Source organism: Neomonachus schauinslandi, chromosome 1 (genome assembly GCF_002201575.2).
Source record: "Neomonachus schauinslandi chromosome 1, ASM220157v2, whole genome shotgun sequence".
NCBI lineage: Eukaryota > Metazoa > Chordata > Mammalia > Carnivora > Phocidae > Neomonachus > Neomonachus schauinslandi.
In genome coordinates this window covers 110806886-110829115 of record NC_058403.1, presented here as the reverse complement: position 1 = coordinate 110829115, position 22230 = coordinate 110806886, and the positions used below count along the sequence as shown (strand labels likewise).

Below are 22230 nucleotides of genomic sequence, written 5' to 3'. Positions count from 1 at the left end.
ATGTAGGCCCAGTGCTTCTTACACTTTATACCCCAAGGGTACCTGAGGCTGCTCAAGTTTTTTTATTTCTTTTATATGAGGGGGGGGAAAATAATTACTACTACTACAAACCCTTCTCAGATGCTAAAAAATAGCAACATTCTAGAAGTTTAATTAAAGGTCAGATCTTTCTTATGTATTCTGATGATGAAATGATAGTGCATGCACAATAAGGAAACAAGTGACTCCACTGTCATTTGTTAGATGACAACACACTGTCACTGTGTTAGAACACACAAGTATTTAAGGACATATAAATTTGAATTTGTTGAAGTTGGCTCTGGAAGGGTGTTGTAACATCCTGATTTCCTAGTGGCCTGAAAAGAAATAATGAAAAAAGAATAACAAAACCTTTTTAGTAGTTAAAGTAGTTAACTACTTTAAAGTAGTTAAAGTACCAAAGTATTTTAAGTACATGAGGTCTGGCACAATATTTGTCATTATAAAATCCCTTTAACTTTGCTTTTTTAACTTAAGGATAATGACATCTTTTAATCCACTTGCTCCTCTATCCAGAAAGATCTTGGGTGTAACTGTCTTACCTGCATAATGCGATCAGGTTAGAACCAATAAAGACTAACACAGGGAAACCTTAGGTTTAAAAAGAAAATCAAAGTGGAATTTGGCCAATGCTTGGATTCGGATTTTAAGCTTGTTATATGGATTTATTTATGGCCTCTAAGGCAATCACTTTTTATTCTTATTCTCAATTAGTGAACTAATTCATGAGCACATATCCAAAAACAAAGTTGCCAATATATTGCTCTTTCCTTCAATGGAGTCATTTGTTTCCTTATTGTGCATGCACTATCATTTCATCATCAGAATACATAAGAAAGATCTGACCTTTAATTAAACTTCTAGAATGTTGCTATTTTTTAGCATCTGAGAAGGGTTTGTAAAAATAAGAAACCATGGGAGAGCGAAATAAACCATCTTTGTTCCTTCTCCATATGTGGCAATCTGAAGGAAATAAATGCTCTGGCTTATGAACTGGAAACATTTTAATTTCTAATAAGTGGCAGTTTAAGAGTATTTCTTAACCTCTTATCCTTTCTACATTGTGAATTAAAGGGGATTATTTAAATGTGAAATTCTAAGTAGATGTGCTAGAAGGCAATACAGGCATAATGGTTAAAAGACCATGGATGGGCTCTGGAGTCGGACAGACCTAGGTTGGAATTCTGGATCCCCATTTATTGGCTGTGTGACTTGTGCAAATATGCACATTTGTTGGAACACCTTAACAAATGGCAGCATTATACAAAAATTAAAAAAAAACCTTACATAAAAATCATAAATAAAATATTAGTGTCAGTAAAATAGTCATTAAACATTTCTTTTATAGATGAAAAAAGTTGATTGCCAAAATCGTGAAGCAGCTAAAAAATATGTAACTTTATAAATATTATACTTGAAGTTTCTTTCCAATAACCCTAAGTTTGAGTTAGTTGTTTTATTTTAAAATGTTTTGGTTATCATGAGATTTGACATCTAAAGGAAAAAAAAGAGGCCTATTTGTTATGCATATTCTAGTGTATGCTAATGGTTTTGACAACGTATGCATATATGTTAGGAAAAAAAATCCCAATTGTTGCAATTTTCTCATGGTTGTAAACACTATTAGATGATTGAAGACATGCGGAACACTTCTGTGGGTACTCACCATTCCAGTGAGTCACAGCACCAAACCATGAAAGTCTTGAGAACTCTCATAGGCTTTAGAATGTAGTAGAAACATTAATTTTAGGGCAAGTTACAGTATTTTGGAAATTCTTGCCAACAAACAAAAAGAATTTGGCATTTGGAAGTTTTCCATAGGCCTAGTGTATAGTCAGACCCACAGAAACCAGCAGAAAACAGGTCAACACTCACATGGTTTACAGTGCTCTGGGGACATGAGCACCTTAAATCTTCCTATTGTATTGATCTTCACTTGGCAGCTCTTTCCGAAGTGTTTGTGCTGATTAATACTTAAGTGATTTAAATACTGACTTAGTAATTTCTAGCACATATAAAATAATAGCATTTTTAGTTGTTTTCTTGCTTCTGAAGCAGCCAACTTCCTTTTAGAGCTCTTCATTACTCATTATGGCCCTCAAAAATAGCTCTTTGATTGAAGTTTCCTGAGTCATTCGGTTAATGTATTTCTCCAAGTCTGTAATCATACAGACTGGTTACTACACACCATGTTTCTTAGCAGATGAAAAATCCTGTTCTCACTTCACATTCCTTAAGCATTTAAGGCAGTCTCTGTGGGAGCTGTCTCCCCTGCAGTATGCGAAGGAGCCAGAGCCCGGAGTTATAAATGGGGGTGGGGGGGGTGGGTTTCATATTTGAAATTTAAATTACCAGGTACTTTTATTTATTTTATAGCTTAATTGTTGAGATTTTCCAAGATAGGTCTAAAAAGCAGAAGATACGATTTCAGAGATTGGAAAAAAGCAACAGCACATTTAAAGCAGATGTAAAAGTGGAGCAAAACTTTTTATAGTTTCTTTCTTTACTCTTATCAACGGAGATATGCTTAATTTTTATAACTACATTTAACTATCTTTAATGTAACCTTAAAAGTAAATATTCCTTTGCCCAGGGGTTAAAAATAATCAAAGAATTCTAAAGCAAATCCAGCTTTAAAAATATTCTATCCCTGTTGTCTTTTGTTCAGAGTTCTTGGAAACTGGTATGGAGGAGGGGAGAAGAGAAGATAAAATTAGTTTATTTGCTAGAAAGAGCTGTCATTGTTTTCTTGACTGGTGAAGTAGGGAATAAGTGGCAAGGTATTTTCTCTACAAGAACAGTAATTTTTGCTTTGAAGTTCATGAATCCAATGCTACATCTTCCCTGGGTAAATTCTTTAAAAATGTTTTTGTTATTATCTCTCATGAAACCGGTGCTTAGTTAGCCCTGTATGTTCACTCTTGTATCTTTTACTTTGAGGAAACCTATTCTAGTTGACTTTAAGCCCTTGACTACCTTGTTATTAAATTGAACAATTAAGTTCTGCATCAATTTGTATGCGCTATGGCTGGATTCTCTCAAATTAGTTCATTTTTTTTAGTCATCTCTAGAAATGGTGATTCCTCTTTCTATACCTAATGTTACATTCAAATGTGTTTATTATAACATGGCTAAATGCAGGTCAGGTCTCCACTTAACTTTGCGTTAGTTTGTTCAAGACTGAAAGGCCATTGTAGTTGAAACGTGTGAAGGGGGGGTGAGACTGGTGTGAGAGAAGATGGGAGGGAGATGAGGGTCAGATATGTAGTTTTACGAAAGTCATGGTAAGAAGCTCAGGTGATTCTAGGTGAGATAGGGAACCATCTAAATGAGACTGATACGGTGTGTTAAAAAAAAGAAAAAATCACCCTGGCCGTTAGGGAGAAGAACTACATGAGGCAAGAACAGACTGTAGACTAGAGGCTCTTATAGTAATCCAGGCTATCAGACCAGGGCAATTGAAGAAATGAGAAGGGGACAGATTCTGGATATGTTTTACAGATAAAGTTTACAGGACTTGGTGATAGACTGAACGTAGGCCCTAAGGGAAGCGACATTAAGGGCAAGCCCAGGCCCAATCAGCTGTTCGTGCCACTGCAGTGACGGCCTTAGGTCTGTGTGATTCCTATTCTGTGCCTTTGCTGTACCCAGGGTTTAGGAGAGAAACTAAGGAAAAACAGGTTCAGAGAGGAAAAATCAAAGTTCTGTCCACTCATATAACATTCCCAGATTGATGGGACTTTTAAAAGTGCATTCATGAAATTTTTCTAAAATATTACTCAAATGACCATGCCAGAAGCATTCTAGACAGAAGCGTTTCCATGCTGTTTCAAGTAACAGACCTAAATCTCACCCCTCCCTCCTGTAACTTAACACGTATCCAAAGTCGTTGCTTGACAAAGCCTGGACAGGTTTTATATCAGGGTTTCTCAACTTCTGCACTGTTGACATTTTAGATGGGGTAATTCTTTGAGGGGCTGTCTAGAGCATTGTAGGATGTTTAGCAGCATCCCTGGCCTACTAGATGCCAACAGCACCATCTCCCAGTTGTGGAAACCAAAACTGTCTCCAGGTATCACCAGATGTCCCTGGGAGGCAAAATCCTTCCCAATTAAGAACCACGGGTTTATACTAAGCAAAACTTTCTAGCATGGTGCTGACAGTAACAAAACAAATGTTTATTTCCATTTATAAACCCTTTTATGCTACCAGAACCAATGCACAGATAGGTTATTTTTAAAAATCTGCTGAAGTTGTAAACCATAAAAATAAATGCCTTGAATTTACCTTTAAGCGCTCAATAGTTATTTGATGTTGGGCTATGGTCTTGAGTATGAATCTACTGACTGGATTTCCAAGTTGTCATGGTATGTGATGCATTTCCTACCATTTTTAGTTTTAGGCATTTTTAAATGGGACAAAAATTAGATTCTGCTTTCATTCTTGGTTTTTATTGGTACATAAATTTGTCCACTCTCTTAGATTTCTCAGCTATACTTCATTTAATCTCATTTTGGCTGGAGAGGGTTTGGGGTTGCAACTAGCTTTTATTAAGTGTTCTTTCTTAATACAGTCAACCTAGCTGTCAAATAAAACCAGTCTTTTACACTCACAGTTCAAGGACTGCTGAATATTTAATTAAATTACATAATTACCTATGTAATACAAACAGATTCGGTGACTACTGCCACTGACTGTAAGCATACAGTTCACCTGATGTGACAGAAGCACATGGGGATATTAGGGAGCAGCCTCCTCCCCCAGCCTTCAGTGCACCATGTCGTAAGTCAGCATTCGTTTCCAGCCAGTTTTATCAGGTGGCAATTTGCACCAAACACTATGTATTCTACTTGTGTTACTTCTTTTAATCCACAATCCTAAAATACAGAAATGTTAATGAGAATACTAAAACATGGAGATGTGTCCTGCACTAGGTTACATAGCTAATAAATAAAATGGTCAGGATGAAACCCCCGGCATTCTAACACGTGCTTTACCATTTCATCACAAGTCCAAAGCCCGGGGGTGGGGTGGGGGTGGGTGGGAGTAATTCTCTACAGAGCACTAAGTTCCAGTCTAGTCCACGATCACAAACTGTACCTTTGAAACTTGACCCATAAAGAAGATCAGGGACTCTGAAGCATCAAGTCCATACATTTAGGACTAACCCCAATACTACCTGTATTAATTTCCTATTGCTCTGGTAACAAATTACTACAAACTTAGTGGCTTAAAACAACACTTATCTTACGGTTCTGTAGGCTAGAAGTCTGACACAGGTCTCACTGGGCTAAAATCAAGATGTCAACAGGGCTGTGTTCTTTTCTGGAGGCTCTAGGGAAGAATCCATTTCCTTGCCTTTTCCAGCTTCTAGAGGCCACCATAATCTTTGGCTTGTGACTTAGCTTCCCCTCCATCTTCAAAGCCAGTTACACTGTATCTCCCTGACCAGTAACCACAGTCACATCCCCCTCTGACTCTGAACTTTTCTGCCTCCCTCTTGTACTTTTAAGTACACGGGGCCCACCTGGATAATGCAGGATAACCTTCCTACTTTAATAAAACGATGCTTAGAGCCTTGGGGGGCACAGCTCTGGATCCCCCGAAAAATGTGTAGCATTTTATAAGGAAATAAATCATGAGGTATTTCACTTTAAATTCTAAATCATTGGTGCCATCTATATAACACACTGAATTAACACAAATTACATTTTAAAAGTCATTTATAAGAGGTATTGGCTAAAAATGGCTATAGGAAATTACTCCTTATTTTGTAATGTCAGTGAGATGGTCAAATAAATGTCAGTACAGTTAATACAAAATCAACAGGTTTGGCACAAATAATTTTTTCAGATACAATGACGGCCTTATAAATATACTTAATACTGTTAGAATTTAACCTCTGGTATTTTTAATTCTGCAGTTTAGCTTCTGTAATAGATGTTTCCAATGACACTTTTCTCGGTAACTGAATTTCCTTTAGATTTTATGCAATGTGTTATGCACGTTTTGCCCTTGTTCTTTATTTTTAAAAATGATGTATCTGAGGACTCACATTTGGTAGTAAAATACAAGTAGAATATCATACTACTCTTTGCTGAAGATCTAACAAATTCCAACAGGAAAGCAGTATAAAATTATTACTAAAAATCCAATGCTTAAAACTTGTCTTAGTTTGAATTTCCGAGAACAATACCAAGGACGGAGATGCAGGTGATTTCTTTGGGAAATAATCTCAGGAAACAGAGTGAGGGAGTGGGGAGAGAGGGGGAGAATGAAAAATGAAGTGTATCTTACTGAGCTGGTTACTGTGGACAGCTGGTACTGACCTCCTCTGAGGAACTATGTGCCTCAGAACTGTCCCTTTGAAGACAACTGGGGCCTTTATCCACCAGATTACCTCCTCTGTTGGTTTCTCTATCTGTGTTTAATGGGCATTTTCACAAAGTCCTAAAATTTAAAAGTTTGATTTGTAGGAGAAATCAGTGACGACTGAATTGTTTATTAAAACTGTCCTCAAAGTCAATGTAAGTGGATCAACTGTATAATTATAGATAATTAGATATATTGGAATCCTTTAGTCTTGAATAGTTTGATACATATGATCAGTCTCACCAAACTCCACACACAGGTTCTAACATAGCAGCTTGTATTTGTTATAGAATGTATTTGATACTCAATACTATAATAACCAAATTCAAAACACTGAACAAAAAATAGTAATTTTCATGAAAGCTTTCTTTTTAGGACTCCTCCTGAATGCTATTTTAAATGACTAAAGGATATTAAAGGGATTGTTTGGATAGAACTGTCATTCCCTCCTTTATGGGTCATGTTCATCCAGACTAGCCAGACAGTGGCTTTATTTCTGACCTGTCTTCCAAGGTTGTTAACCTGTGTGTGGGATAGGCAATGAATTGTCCTTTGTTCCCTGAGATTTTTAAGTTTTTACCTAATATATATTTACTGGAAAACACAAGCAGTCACAGTGGTCACTGCCATTACTGCCTCAAGCTGCTCTAAGACTGCCACTTCCTTTAAAATTAACTACACTTGAATTCCAAAAAGAGCTATGACTAAACCTTCATGATTTATAAAGGTGGTAAGTTCAACAACAAATTAAAAAGGCAGTATTAATAAACACCACTTAGTGACCATCTTATATGCTTGGCCTGTTGTTCAGTCACAAACCTGTGAGGTAGATAGAATCTTCTTACAGATACAAGAACTGGATGGCAAAGGCTAAGTAACTTGCTAAGCACCACAGAGCTAGTAAATGTTGAAATGGAGATTTGAAGCCTAGTAGGTCTCATTCCAAATGTTTCTCCACTAACATTAAAAAAAACATTTGAGTATGTTCTAATGTTTCCGTTTTTACTTTAAAAATGACCAAGACTTTAAGAAATCTAAACAGTGAAATTTTGTTGTCTTTGGTATAAAATATTTCAAAACTAGCATTTGAATAGTCATATAAAACATTACTGCAGGGGTACCTGAGTGGCTCAGTCGTTAAGCATCTGCCTTCGGCTCAGGTCATGATCCCAGGGTCCTGGGATCGAGCCCCGCATCGGGCTCCAGCCCCGCATCGGGCTCCCTGCTCAGCGGGAAGCCTGCTTCTCCCTCTCCCACTACCCCCTGCTTGTGTTCCTGCTCTCGCTGTCTGTCAAATAAATAAATACTTAAAAAAAAAAAACACCACTGCAGTGATTAATAAAAAACGTTTGCAAAGTTAATCAAGATAAACAATAAACAAATTTGACATCCATTTTTAATTTATTTTAGGTAAAAGGTTAATTATTTAAATTAAAACTTCAGGTTTCTGAACTTAAAAGCAGCTCCCTCATCTGACAGAAAACAAGAAAAAGGTATCATTTACAGATAGATCAATCAAAAGACATTTAAAATAATCGACTGAGGAAGACCTAACTTGAAGAGTTGGAAGATTAAAGATACTTCTCTACCATCTTTTAATTAATTTTATTTACTACTGTCTGTTACAGGAGATGAGTATGATGTATGTGCCATTTGTTTGGATGAATATGAAGACGGAGACAAGCTCAGAATCCTTCCTTGTTCCCATGGTATGAATAATTACACACTGCTTTGGATTTATGTGTAATTTATATGTAGGCTCAATATTAGAGGAGACAAAATAGTCATTAGCATACTATGAGCCAGGTCTTGTAGTAATTAGTGGTGTCATTAAAGGATGGAGGTATATTTATAAAAATTTACAAATTTTTTTGTCCCTACATGATACATATAGAAGAACATGAATAAAAAACATGGTAAGAAACTAAAAATGTAATGTTCTCAACCACAGTATATTATCTAAAAGATGTGTATTTTGCTTCAACAGCTTACCACTGCAAGTGTGTAGACCCCTGGCTAACTAAAACCAAAAAAACCTGTCCCGTCTGCAAGCAAAAAGTTGTTCCTTCTCAAGGCGATTCAGACTCTGACACAGACAGTAGTCAAGAAGAAAATGAAGTGTCAGAACATACCCCTTTACTTAGACCTTTGGCTTCTGTCAGCACCCAGTCATTTGGGGCTTTGTCGGAATCCCGCTCACATCAGAACATGACAGAATCTTCAGACTATGAAGATGATGACAATGAAGATACCGACAGTAGTGATGCAGAAAACGAAGTTAATGCACATAGTGTTGTAGTCCAACTGCAGCCTAATGGTGAACGGGATTACAACATAGCAAATACTGTTTGACCTTCAGAGGGTGATTTGGTTATTTCCTAACAAATGTTTATTTAGGTATATAATTTGATTTTTTTGCTCCCTTCAGAGATTCCTGTAGAGATAACTTATTTTTTAGTATTCTACAGTTTAATTAGATTACTGAAACAGGTGTTTTTGATCTGGCATTTATCTGCAGGAGTGTACTTCATTTCACTGATAACTAGTAATAGGCTGGTGCTGTAACTCAAGCATCAAATCAACTCTTCTTTTGGAATGAAATATAGCCAAAATATTTTTTTAAATTCCTCGGTATAGCTTGCAGTTAAGACCCAAGATCACAGTATGCAAATGTTTCGTGTTTTACACACAAGGTCAGTGCTGTGGCCACCTAGCATGAGCTAAGCCAACTCCCATTTGCATAAAGTTTACCTAGAGTTGTTGAGTTGGAATATATTTGTCCCCTAAATTGCCATTACTCATGAGAGGTGACAATTTAGCATTTTTCCTTCTATCAGCACCACAAAGAAACTCAGAGCTGTCTTTTTCCTTTCTATTCCCAAGTAGTCTTATCCTGATAGGAATGGTCTGTACTAGTGCAGATTTCATAGGGGTTTTTTTTTTCCCCTCAAAGTTTTAAATACTATATAGTGTTATGTATGAATTTGATTCATCAGCTAAAGTAACATGTCTCTGGACTTAACTTACTGAATTTCAGTATCCTTAAGGGTTTTGTGTTATGATCAAAGCAAAAAGAAAATGCTGTATAAAAATACCAAACTTCAGCAACTGTTAATACTCAGATCATATACCTCTTAACAAAGAGCATCTTATGCTAATTAGCCCTGCTAAACTATGTACAGAGGAAATTGTTCAAGTATTGGATTTGAAAATAATTGCTTATGTTTAACAGAACTAATGATGTATTTAAACAATGTATTATGAAGAGTTAAATTATATTATACATCATTGTAACTATGTAGAAAATATAGACTTATGTATAATCAAAATGCTAAGAGTTTTTATATGGCCTTGTATGAAGGGAGTTTGAATGTTAATAAACACATGTTTTCCACTTTAAGAACTGGCAAAACATTTGTTCTGCTGTACTATTACCCAGGTTAGCCTCATTTATATGCACATATAGGTATATGTGCTATAAAGGTATAATAGTTAAGGTAATGTAGGTCATGTAAAACCACCACCTTAGAATTTTATACAAGGTAACTACTGCTCACAACCAATTAGGTAATCCCCCAAAAGTTAAAACCGCAGCCAAAATCCCAACAATAATGTACACTGTGGTACCCTGGTGTAATTATGGTACATCCTTACATCAGACTTCTATACAGCCTTGAAAGAATAAAGTTAATATCCAGACAGCGCTATATTGACTGGGAATTTTTAGTCAACAAGAGCATATTAGAGAATAGTTAAGTACATGATGTATAGAGTCTTCTGTTGTAAAAAGAGAAAAATTTATTTTTAAAAGAAATGTAACACTATTGAGGAAATTTTACTTTCTGAAAAAAAATTTTATAATCCATCAAAAAAAGGTATTTACACTTAGGAAAATAAAAGGTTGAATTCAATATCCACTGTCTGTTACCAGGTTGTCCCCTCCCCCAACCTCCTTATAAAAATCACACACAGGCCTGAGAAACAGGTCATCAGTTTACTATGGTAGTGAAGCAGACTCTGGAATTGGATGTACTTACACAGCCCTAACCTTTGCAAACCTGGGTGGTCGTTTGTACAATTTCATTTAACCTAAGGTAGGGTATGAAGACAGAACACTCAGTACCTGCCACATAAATACAAAGTAATAGTTTTTATAATTAAGGTAAATAATTAAACACATCATACCTAAACCCTTTTTTTTTTTAAAGGGCAAAGTTAAAGGTCACTATTAACATGTATTAAATGTATCTCCTCAGTCCTCAATCTATAAATCAGATCAAGGTCTTGGGTTCCTTTAAATTTAAGTATTAGGAGTTTTTCTGAGGCAAAACTGCTCCCCCCCTTTTAAACTCCAAACTGTTACTTTTAGTTGTGTAAAAAAAAAAAAAAACCCCAACATATATATATATATATATAAACACTAATATTCAGTTGAAATCTTTTATAATTTCTTCATGGTGTAACTATACAGCTTTTTAAATAGGACATTAAATAAAATTAAAATCTAATTTCCATTAAAAAATACTTTCCTAATTTAAAACCTTTCTGATATGAAAGTAGTCACATGGAAACTTACCCCAGAGATGAATTTATCTTGATATTTTGCCTTCAGAAATACCTATGTAAAATACATGTATATATTATACACTATGTATTTATACTGTATGCAACATCTGTTCATTACCTCATTATTTAACATTTACTGGTGAGCATTTTCTCATGTTATTCAATGACTATTTATTCTCTGGACATACAGTAATTCATTCAACCCATAATCCTCAAAGTTGAATCTTGTAGTGTTCCAAGTTTAGGTATTTTAAGTAATGTGGTATGATCACATTCTGGTATGCAAATGTGTTTAGCCCCATTTCCTTAGGTTAAATTGCTAGAACTAAGTATAAAACAGTTACCTACATATATTTTCATTAAGTGTTTTTTGTGGATAGGGGGCCTATAGCTAGTTTCATTATTTCATTAAATACTAGTGTTATAGTTGCCCTCTACCATCTTCTACTCCCCTACCCACACTCCCAAACACACACTTTTCACTTAGAGGTTCCTTAAGGGCTTCACAAATTCGGTCACTGCTTTCCAATCAGTTACCCTAACAGTTCTTTACAGCTGAAGTTCGAATGTATATTATTACTGTAAAATCTCAAATCATCACAACCCAACCACCAAATTTTCATTTGACCAACCTTTTATTCGTAACTGGGTTCTTAACAGGTCAGGAAGTTGGAAGTTTTTTTTCAATTTTGAAGGTATGTCCAACTACCAAAGTAGCCCCAAATTCCTTATCTTCCATACTTTTACATCCCTGTCTGTACTAATTCGGAACTAATGCTGACAACACTGGCAAAAAAATTTGTTATGCACAGTACATTTTAATAAGGTGGAGATTCCCATTCCCTAACCCACTGTTTCTCAAAGGGTAGCATATAGACCACTTAAAGTGAATCAGACTGACCTGCTGATTATTTCTAAAGGGACTTCTGAAGGAGCTTATGGAATCCCATCTTCTAGGGTGAAAATCCAGAGCCCAGAATCTGCATTACAACCAGCTTCCCAGTTTTGCTTAGACCCACCAACTTTTGAGCACTCCTGCTCTAAGCTTCTGCCTCACAGTTCATAAAGAGTATTAAACTAACATTTACTAAACTATTGAATATATCCCAGAGACCTTATGACTTCTGGAATTAAACTTGACTCTTACATAGTCAGAGCTAATAGGTCACTCCAGAGAAACTCCAGGAATATCCCACTTTTCTTACATGCTGCCTAAGGAACATCTCTTATGTGAGAGTCCCAGCTGGTTGACTTCAGCATGCCAATATAGCTTCCAAATCTAAAGTCACACGATAGTTCAACACAGAAGAATCTACAATGCAGAAACCCTTCTTGGTATTGGGCTCCTTACTGCTCACTAGATTTCACAGCTAGAGACCAGCTACAAGAGAAAATAATTTCTAGTGGATAAGTCAGTTCCACTGTTTTCCAGTTTTCCTCTCACAAGCCCAAAGATGAGCCCAAAATGACTTTTAAAAGCCTTTTTAAAAAACAGAAAAAGCCCATTAAAAAGAAATTCCCAGGCACTCATTTTATTTATAATAAATACTACAGGATATGGAATAGGCCATGAGCTCAATTTTAAGATTTTATGCTTGCAACAGAGCCTGGCCTATTCTGTATAGTCCAATGTGTCAAAAATCAACTGTAACAGTAAGACAATTACATAAACAACAGGAGTCTAGAGTATTTGGTTGGAATAAATTTATTTCATCTGTCTGTAAACAAGGTGTTTAATAGTTATGGCATTTTTTTAAATGCATATTAAATCAGATGAGTTAGACTGTATCCCGGATGTAACAAAGTGCAGGGAAAGAAATGGACAAATCAGCAACAAGATTTGTTTTTAAATCTGTACATTATCCACAAGGCCCAAACAATAGAAGCAAATACTAGAATGTCCCTAAAGTAGTGCCATTCGAAAGAAACCTTTAATAGGTCAGTTAAAATCCATCTCACAATAGCAACAGTTCATTTTAACAATAGTATGGCACAGAACACATATGAAAAAAATTCATCACAAGACAGCCAAGTCCACAATAATGCAACTTCATATAAAAAACTCAAGCTGCAAATAAAAATTGGTCCTATGAAGAACAAACTGGACACACTCCAGATGGTTATGTTGGGATACCTAATGTCCATAATGGCAGCCTTTTACAATTTTACTAAAGAGTAGAGCTGGTGTGCAAAGAAAGAGACAGGAACACAAATCTGAGCTACTGCAATGATGGAATGTCCCTGGGAATTCGATCTGTATGGTTACTGTAAGGTCATGGGAGGAAGTGCCTTTTGCTCTCGTTTTGCAGTTGCTCTCTTCACATATCCTATAGACAGAAGGTCTGTCTCTACTCAAGTGCAACAATACTGAAAGCAAACTACTGCAGCTCTCAATAGCTCATCAACAAAAGGGATTATTACTTGGTTAAATAAACCAGGCACTGCATAAAAGATGGAAGCAAACCAAATACCTATATGCAAAGGGAAAGGGTGGGAAAAGAGGAGTGAAGGAAAGATGCATGCACTTTTTCCTCCCAACCATGCGCTACAAAAGGAAGACTAAATGAGCTAAGTAAATGCTCAAAGTGCTGAAAGACATTGATCAAATTAGAGATTGTACAACCGGCACCTTGCTTAATATTAACTTATTTTAGTTATCAATATCCCATTAATTGCTAAGACAAAGTGATGCCCAACTTGGCATGCCCCCTCCCCCCCAAATTTCAAGGTATCATGCAAATCATTATTGTGCTGCAATTATGTTGCCAGGTAAGGGTTGGTTACATACAGTGGTTAACATACAAATGATCCATTGGGCAAACAGGAATCATGACATTAGAAAATAGGTAAAGAAAAATTAGCTACCATCTATAGTCTGGTAGCACTGTGACCGTAATTGGGGTGGTGATGAAGACAGTTGCTAGGTAGATGGGGAGAGGCTGCTTACACATCAGACCTCCTCAGGTATAAAGCGAGTTCATATGCTTTCTTGTTAAGTGTGCCTCCGTGGACACCTTCCTTTCCCATGACTATAACCAATGCTGGAGTACACAGGGAAACAAAACAAAAGTGAACAGAATTATTTAAGGGGGGGGGAGGGCAGAAAGAAAGACACCTTTCCCCACCAACAAAGGGATACAAAGGAGACACAGGTTCATACCCCATCACCCTGCATTGCTAATAAAATTTCCAGAATTAAGACTCAAGCTTACAGCTAGGAAAGTTTAAGAGCAATTTTCCCCTAATACTTAACAGTCTGCCTAGCAGCTAGAACCCAGAGTCTCTCAAGTATTTTGCCATTGAGTATGCCTTCTTATTCAATCCGCCTCCATGGACCCCTTCTTTTCCCATTACAAAGACCAAGACTGAAAGAGAAAGAAGAAAAGTGTTTCAAAAGAAGTGTTAATCAAGAAAGTCACATAAGTTTTAGCAGACAGAACCCCGATTAATAAGTTAACATTAAGTTAGTTTTCCGCGAACTGTCAAGCACTGAAGTCAACTAGGTCTCCAAAAGGAGAATTTTCAAACTAGAAATATGCTGAAAACACTATAAACTGCATCCTGGAAGCCCAATCAGTGCAGCTGCAGCACTCCATAAAAATATCTTTACCCTAGCTAGGAAAAAAGAAGTATGATCGTTTATCTTCTAGGGCAAAAAACTGGTTAGTTATGACAAATTATTAGACTGGCCCCCAAAATATAAACTTACAAAACTTAGGTGATTATTTACAAAATGCTCCCCAACTTTAACAGGCTTAAGTACAAACTATTATGTCTTACCAGTGAGACTCAATGTGTCTATTAATTCCAGAGGAAAACCAAGACCAAATTTTAAAGAGCATTTTCAGTGCCATTCAGAAAAGTCCAAATAAAAAGTACTTAAGGCTTGTGCTTAATTGATATCCTCGCTGTGCTTTGTTTTTAAGTGAGTCTGAAATCCTGAAACAGGATTACTATTTCCAACAACAGGTTCTTCTATGATGCAATTCAGAGGTCTAGCCCCAAAATACACATGTATGGCTGATTTTATACTTGCTACCACTAGATGTCAGTAGTGCTGTATAGCATAAAAATCTTATTCTAGTTTTATGTCACATTGGTTAATACTTCTTTTGAACATATTTATCTGAACTCAGCTAATATTTGGAGATGTGTCTACTATTTCAGTTATCTAATTTTCCTACAGAAAAATACTCATATGCATCAACTCACATCAAAGTAAGAGTCACCTTCAGGATAATCACAAGGAGTTGGCAGAACCACTGCAGTAAATTACAGCTCAGAGGAGCTTCAAGTTCATTCACATGGTAGATTTGGTTTTAAAATCAGCTGTGCCAAGTCGGCTATCTGAGGCTACACAGCCCTCTTAATTTACAAAATATTTACAAAGGATAATACATTTAAATGTATTTGTAAATCAATTAGATGTCATAATAAACCTCAATCTTGGAAGTTTTTTTGCAAAAAAGTAGTGAGACTTATTTAGGTTAGTAAGAATTTCTGCAATGTTGACAACAGTCAGGAAACACCAAAACTTCTGGACCAAGTGTATACATGAAATATAATTTCCTACTTTCAAATCTAAATTTCACAGACACACTTAGTCTTTGAAAATACTTTAGTAAACAGGTGGCTTACTACAAAACCTTATTCTAATTATTTCTCTCTTCCCCTTCCCTAACAGTATTTCTAACAGAAAACTGAGCAAATGTTCATTTTTCCTTCTTTATGCTGAGCAGTGAATAATTAAAATGCAAGAAAGGGAAGAGATGCAAAGGTGAAAGACTCAAAAGGACTAAAGTAACCAAACAATATGAACGATTTAACATATGTGAATAATATGTGAATCTGTTTTTTAGTAAAGTCAGGATCTCAGAGACTAGGCTGTGTATGCAGCTGATGTAGAGTTGGTAAATCTAAAGCAAAGCAATGCCTCCCTTCAGTGCTGGGCAGTTCACAAAAACCACCTTAATAGCCATTATGGACTAACACTTTAATTCAAAATGTTAAAGAAACTGCTTAATAAGTTGTAATGTAGCGTGCAACTTTTAACCAAAAGAGTACTCTGCTTACCTCTACCAGCTCTGCCGACAGCAACGTTGTATGTTGGCTCCCCACCTTGACTCTTTGTCCGGATGTCCATTGTGCAGTCACCATCGACATATAGGCTATCTCTGATCACGGAGCACTTCTTTGCGCCAAGAGTCAAACCGTTGGTAAAGAAACCTTCCCGGTCTTTTCCTACAATCATATCTATTTCTACTGGCTGCCCCCGCCAAAACAAAACAGAAAAGAAAAGAAAGGAAAAAGCATTAAGTTGTAATTCTTTTCATGCCTCCATATCAGTGGAAAAACTGCATGCCAAGTTTGTATTGTACTAGAAGACATGCACATTTCACTAATGTAAAATCAAGTTTCAGTCTTTCTAAAGAATTAATCTTATATGACTACATGTTTTGTATCACTTCAATTCACAGTTAACTGTGTACTAACTAAAGACCAGTCTATGCAAAGAAGCTATGTAGTTGATAGTTCACACTAAATAAACTGCAAATTTAACAGTTTATAAACTGTTTCAAGGTCAGGGGATACCTGAAGTGCTTATGTAATGGTAAAGATCCACCTATAAACTCTTCTAACAACTGCTTGCCTGTCACCCTGAGTCACATTACAGTTATGCTGCAAACTTAAAGTTGCTTGAAAGTCTCCTGAAAAAATGCCTATGCTTAACACACCTGTTCACTTCTACTCTGCTTTAAATAGCTTGAAATATCCCCCATAATATGAACTTCAAACCCTAGACCTCAACACATTCCCAAATTCCTATCTTCCTCCTATTTTCCTAGCCACTCTCTTTTTTCCTCTCCAACTTCCCTTCCCCTCCCACCTCAGTAATCAGTTTTCTTTCTGGGCAAATGCAGAGGATTCTGTTGGTGGCACTGCAGTAGACAACGGTAAAAAACAAAACAAAACAAAAAACAAAAACCCAGAGAAAATGGAGACTGGGAAAGAAACTGAGGTAGTCACCAGAACCGGAAAGGAGAAAACGTGCATTCTAACATTCCCTGAATAAGAAGGAAGGCGTCGCCCCCATCAGAACTGCAGAGTCATAGCAGGCCCCAGCCATTTCCAAGCACACTCCCGCAATCTTCCCAGCCAGACAGCGGGAACTCACACAAAGACAAGAGGACTGCAGAAAAAAAGTTGATCGCCACATAGATGCCAATTCTCTATAATAACTAGTTCACTGCGGTTATAGGAGACCTTAAAGTACTAGTATCAAGGACTGAGTTCTACACAGATCTTAAGCCATGTTTAGTAGTACAGAATAATTAGTAGCACTCATAATAGGGGGCCTGAATTTTGGCGTTTGATGGGAGGGGAGCGTGGGGCCAAGAAATTAAGGGAATGCCCCTGTATTTGACACAATCGTCAAGAAAGAGGCAGAAAGAGGCAAACAATAAAGCAGCACTGGAGGCTTAGTAACAATTATCCCCCAAACATGTGGCAACCAAGTCAAAACCAGCAGGTCACAAGAAAATCAGGCACTGTAAAGCATAAATCTGCATTAGTTCCTTTACTATCTTCACTAAAGAGGGAGGGACTTGGAAAAGTAAAGTGTCCCCTCGGTTTTCACAGATTGTAAGCTCCATAAAAGCACCCCCTTTTTCAGAGCTATGTTGCGTAACTGGGGATAACGGTATATCGATGAATCTCCATAGGAGGAGAGAAATCAATGGCAGTTCGCCATCTTGGAGAATTAAAAAAAAAAAAAATCCTACGGAGCCAGAGCTGAAGTCGAGATTCACTAATCTACCTACGTTGTCGGCGTACATTTCTCTCAAGCCCCAAAGGCCTGGACACCCGCAAACCTACGCAAAGTCGCTGCGAGGATCCGGGGGCCGGGCAGCCGCCGCCTCCCACAGCCCGCGGCGCGGGCGGCGCGCTGTCCGCGGAGCGAGGGGCAGCCCGGCCGCCGGAGGACCCCCGGCCGCCGGAGGACCCCCGCCCGGGCCACGCGCGCCCCGGCCCGGTCCCCCCAACCCCGCTTCCACCCCGGGACATGCAAAGCAAACCTTAGGGCTTGCAGAAGACCACAGAGAGCCGCACGAGGGGGAAAAAAAGCCGGCCCCCCCCAACCGGTGCGCCCCCTCCCCCCGTCTCACGGACTGACACTGGAAACGCCGGGGGCCGCCGGGGCAGTTAGGGAGCCAGGGAGCCAGGGAGCCAGGCCGCCGCCCCCGCCGGGTCAGCGCAGCCCCGGGCAAGGGGGCGTCCCCGGGCCTCGGCCTCCCCGCCAGCCCCCCAGCCGCATCCTCGGCGCCGGCCGCCTACCACACCTGCCCGCTCGGCCCTCCGTGGCCCCACAGCCGGCCGGCCCCGCTCGGGTCCGGGGACGGGAACGGGAACCCAGACCGCCGCCGGTCCTCACCGTAATGCTCTGGAAGACGCCCCCGGCCGTGGCTGCCCAGACGTATTTGGCGTCGCAATAGCCGACAATGGCGGCCTCCTGGCAGCAGCCATCGCACATCAGGTTATCCACGTAGCTCTGCCAACCGGCCATCTTCGAGCCCTTCGCACTGCAGCGGGGATGGTGAGGAGCAGCAGGCGCGGCGGCGGCGGCAGCGGCAGCGGGCGGCGGCGGCGCGGGGGGAGGCGGGGCGGGGGCGGGGAGGAGGCGGCTCTGCGCAGGCACCGACCGCCCCCCTCCCCGAGGAGCTGCGGCGGGAGGACGCGGGGACGGCGATGAGGGACAAGCCGCCGAGGTCGCCCGGCCTGCCTGCCTGCCCGCCCGCAGCCGCGGGGCTAACCACCAGCGGGAGGCTGCGGAACGGCTGTGTTGGCGGCGACGGCGGTATCGGCAGCTGCTCCTCACCGCGGCACCTTTCAGTTCTCCGCGGCCACGGCGGGGCGGGCGTGCGCGCGCTCGTGCGTGCGATCCTTCCGCGGCGCCCCGACTCGAAGGGTCCCGGGAAGGGAGGGGGAGACTGAGGCGGGGGCGCGGAGGGATACCGCTCTGGGACAATCACGGCCGCCACGTGCGCCAGAGAGGTCCGGGTGCGGTGGGGTCGCTGGGGGCGGCTGCCCGAGGCCCGCGGAGGGGGCGGTTCCTCCGTCGCATTCGGCACCCCAGGGACGGGGGTGTCTGAGACGCCTCCCGTCCCCGCGGCCGGGTCGTGATGCGCCTCTTTTCTGCGTCCGGTGGCTGGGGGTGCGGAATCTTGAGCCTTGGTGGTGGCTTGCCGAGTTGCCCTGGTGACGGGATGTGGAGCGTTTACTCCTGTTTGTGGTGGGGGTGGCAGTGGCAAGGTCGCCCACGCTCATCTCGGGCGTCCTCAATGGCACCCTCTTCCCTGGAGCCCCCCGCCCTTTGGCGGTACAGGCAGCCGAGAGGGCGCGTCCCGGCAACCTGAAATCTGAGCTGGCGTTTGGGGCTCTCAGGAACATTTCTGAGCTTTGCCGGTCTTTCATTGTTGCCTCATTTGGGTACCAGGGCCTCGCATTCTCTGGATTCTTTGACAGTAAGAACCCCCTTAAGATTGCTAATCACCTGTGGCTAAATTGCTCTTAAATTCCGAACAAAACCAATAGCGACCTACGTAAACTATTTGTTGGCTAACTGGGAAACTTACTGGCGGGTCAAAGAAATCGCTGAAAATACAGAGTGCAAGACCTAAGAAAGGGTTCCTCGGATGAATATATTATAGTAATTCTTTTTGCTATTCAAAGGTAAAATAATTGCAGGACCCAGGTCTGAGAATGGCTTGTATTTACGAGGTGGAGTCCCTGTGATTCTCCTACCTCTTTAGTAACCTCTGGGTGCTTTGACTAGACAAGGAATTAGGAGACGACCTACAACAGTTTTAATTTTAGGTGAACAAAAATGATCTGCCAATCAAGGAAAGGAAGAAAGCTCATTTAAAACGTTGAAAAGTTAATTTCAAATTTAAAGTTATCGCGTAAGGTCACGATTTGTGACACAGCTGTAGCTCATGAAAAGACAAAAATGTTAAGCAGTTTAATTGGCTCTGAAGTTTTTATTTTTTCTGCTGTTTGCTTTTATATTTTTTTCTGCTGAAATCAGCTTCTGCAAGGGAGGGGAGGAAAGCACAGTAGGAGAACCCCCAAGTCAGGAACCTATCAGATTGAGACAATGTATTTTCTCATGTTCTGATGATACAGAATACCTATGTGGTATAAAATGTGTGCCAAAAATTGTTTCATTTTTGCAGGTGTGCCTCCCACCTGATCTAGTTACACTTATCGGTTTATTACTTTACCTCTTTGTAGTGGTTTTTGATGGTTTTAATCCTTCAATCTTAGCAGTTTATCACCTTAAAAGTTAATAATACAGTGTATTGATAGCACTGAATATGGTCACTTTGTGAGAATTCATCAAGCTGTACAGTTATGATTTGTGCTTTTAGTATGCATGTTATAATTTAATAAATTTAAACAGGAAAGAGAGAAAATAAAGATAAAGTAATTTAAAGTATATTGCAATTGAATGTTATTTATTAATCTACTCTGAGTTTTTGAGATTTCATTTCCAGACTATTATTGCAAAGAGTTGGAAATAACTGCATCCATTTTTATTCTTTTGTTGTCTTTAAACAGCAAAAGGATTAGACCAACTGAATATTCTGGATATTCAAATTTCAAAAGGTTCTAAAAAGATTCTCAAACATATCTATTGGGTAATGCGTTCCGAAGAATTTAGAATTTCTAACATTTTTCCATATTTTTCAAATTTGATACACTTCAACATTAGCATTTTACTTTTTCAACATAGTGTTATCACTTTCCCAGAATAGCATCCAGTAAAACTTAAACTATGAAAAACATATTTTGTGTAATAGATTAAATGAGGCTTTACTGTTTAGATTTTTAGATAATATATTCAAAGGAATCTATTTACTGTCTGCTTTTTAGTACAGACAGTCCCCTACCTACTAGGGGTTCAATTTATTATTTTCCAAATTTTCCATGATGTAAAAGCCATAGGCATTCAGTAGAAACTGTACTTCAGATTTTGAATTTTGATCTTTTCCCGGGTTAGTGGTATGCAGTGTGATACTGGTGATGCTGGGCAGCCAGTCAGCAGTCAGCTCCCAGTCAGCCCCACAATCACAAGAGTAAACAACTGATACAACCATTCTATTTTTCACTTTCAGTATTCAATAAACTACATGAGGTATTCCACACTTCATTATAAAATAGGCTTTGTGTTAGATGATTTCGCCCAACTGTAGGCTAATGCAAGTGTTCTGACCACATTTGAGGTAGCGAGGCTAAGCTATGATGTTTCTAAGTTAGGTATATTAAATGCACTGTCCGCTTAGGATACTTTCAGTTTACAATGGGTTTATCAGGGTGTAATCCCATTGTAAACTAAGGAAGATCTGTACTATTATAAAATGATCCTGTGCCTATTTTCTTTAGAACCAGCCTCCCAGCATGCTGTCTTACTTTCTATTTGTATACAAGGATCTGTTACTATTTCATATAACTTGCGTATCACACACATTTCAAAAGACATAAATAGAGGCTAAACACTGAGTTTTAGGAATAGCAATGCGCTAAGTCCAAAGAAGTATCAATATGAAAAAAAGAATTAACAATTTGTATCTTTTTCTAGGTTTGTGTGTGTGTGTGTGTGTTTTGTTTTGTTTTTTCAGGGTAACTGATCCCTACAGCGATAATACCAAAGTCTGGGCAGAAGTAGAGAAAAATCATAGCTCTGTTGATACAGATATCCAGAATGATACAGCCTTTAACAATCAGTGGTGGCATATTTAAATTAGGAGTGAGTTATTACGCATTCTTTCCAAAATTCTTATTTAGGAAAACAGAAACTATGTGGTAAATCAGATTCTTTAATGTATCAGTCAAGGAATGTCTGAGCTCCTTAAGTCCATGAGTAAATCATTTGACATTTTAGTAAAAATACAAAGAAAAAGGAGTTAAGTTGTGTTAAAATGTATTCACCCTGTTAAACATTAGTATAGACTAAAACTACATAATTACCCCAAATATAGTAAAATGACAATTAACTAAGCCCACCCCAAACCCTCAATTAACTAAAATTTCACCTCCATATTTATTTTTTGGAAAAAGTGTTTTAATTGTAAAAGTAATTATCAAAACAATAAAATTTAGAAAAATGGAGAAAAATCACACAAGCAATACAAATGTTGTCTTTTGAATGTATTCACTCATTGTTTTATTTATGATTTTTATAGTAAAGAACAT

General features: G+C 39.0%; 2 protein-coding genes across 8 annotated transcripts in view; one reads left to right on the top strand and one right to left on the bottom strand.

Moving 5' to 3' along the window:
• The window catches only part of RNF13 (ring finger protein 13), a 169388-nt gene extending 159577 nt beyond the window's left edge, over positions 1 to 9811 (top strand). For all 6 annotated transcript variants that reach the window (XM_044920294.1, XM_044920291.1, XM_021685945.1 and 3 more), the window contains 2 exons: positions 8040 to 8120; positions 8399 to 9811. In XM_044920294.1, coding sequence (XP_044776229.1) covers positions 8040 to 8120; positions 8399 to 8763 — 446 coding nt within the window. In that variant the 3' untranslated portion in view covers positions 8764 to 9811. The remainder of the gene's footprint in view (positions 1 to 8039; positions 8121 to 8398) is intronic.
• A 2855-nt stretch (positions 9812 to 12666) lies between these two features.
• PFN2 (profilin 2) lies at positions 12667 to 18777 on the bottom strand. 2 transcript variants are annotated; one of them, XM_021685946.2, is made up of 3 exons: positions 18410 to 18777; positions 16051 to 16243; positions 12667 to 14342 (listed from the first exon to the last, which is right to left on the bottom strand). In XM_021685946.2, exons 1-3 carry the CDS (start codon positions 18539 to 18541, stop codon positions 14245 to 14247), a joined length of 423 nt encoding a protein of 140 aa, XP_021541621.1. In that variant the 5' UTR covers positions 18542 to 18777; the 3' UTR covers positions 12667 to 14244. The 2 variants fall into 2 exon arrangements, with proteins under 2 accessions (XP_021541621.1, XP_021541622.1); XM_021685947.2 differs by having other exon boundaries at positions 12667 to 14018; positions 18410 to 18636.
• Positions 18778 to 22230: the final 3453 nt, after the last annotated feature.

Coding starts and splice junctions, on each gene's coding strand:
- PFN2 (XM_021685946.2), bottom strand. CDS start 18,541: ATGGCCGGTTGGCAGAGCTACGTGGATAACCTGATGTGCGATGGCTGC. Junction 16,244..18,409: donor GCGTCTTCCAGAGCATTACG/GTGAGGACCGGC, acceptor TGGCGGGGGCAG/CCAGTAGAAATAGATATGAT. Junction 14,343..16,050: donor TGTCGGCAGAGCTGGTAGAG/GTAAGCAGAGTA, acceptor TTTCTCTTTCAG/TCTTGGTCTTTGTAATGGGA.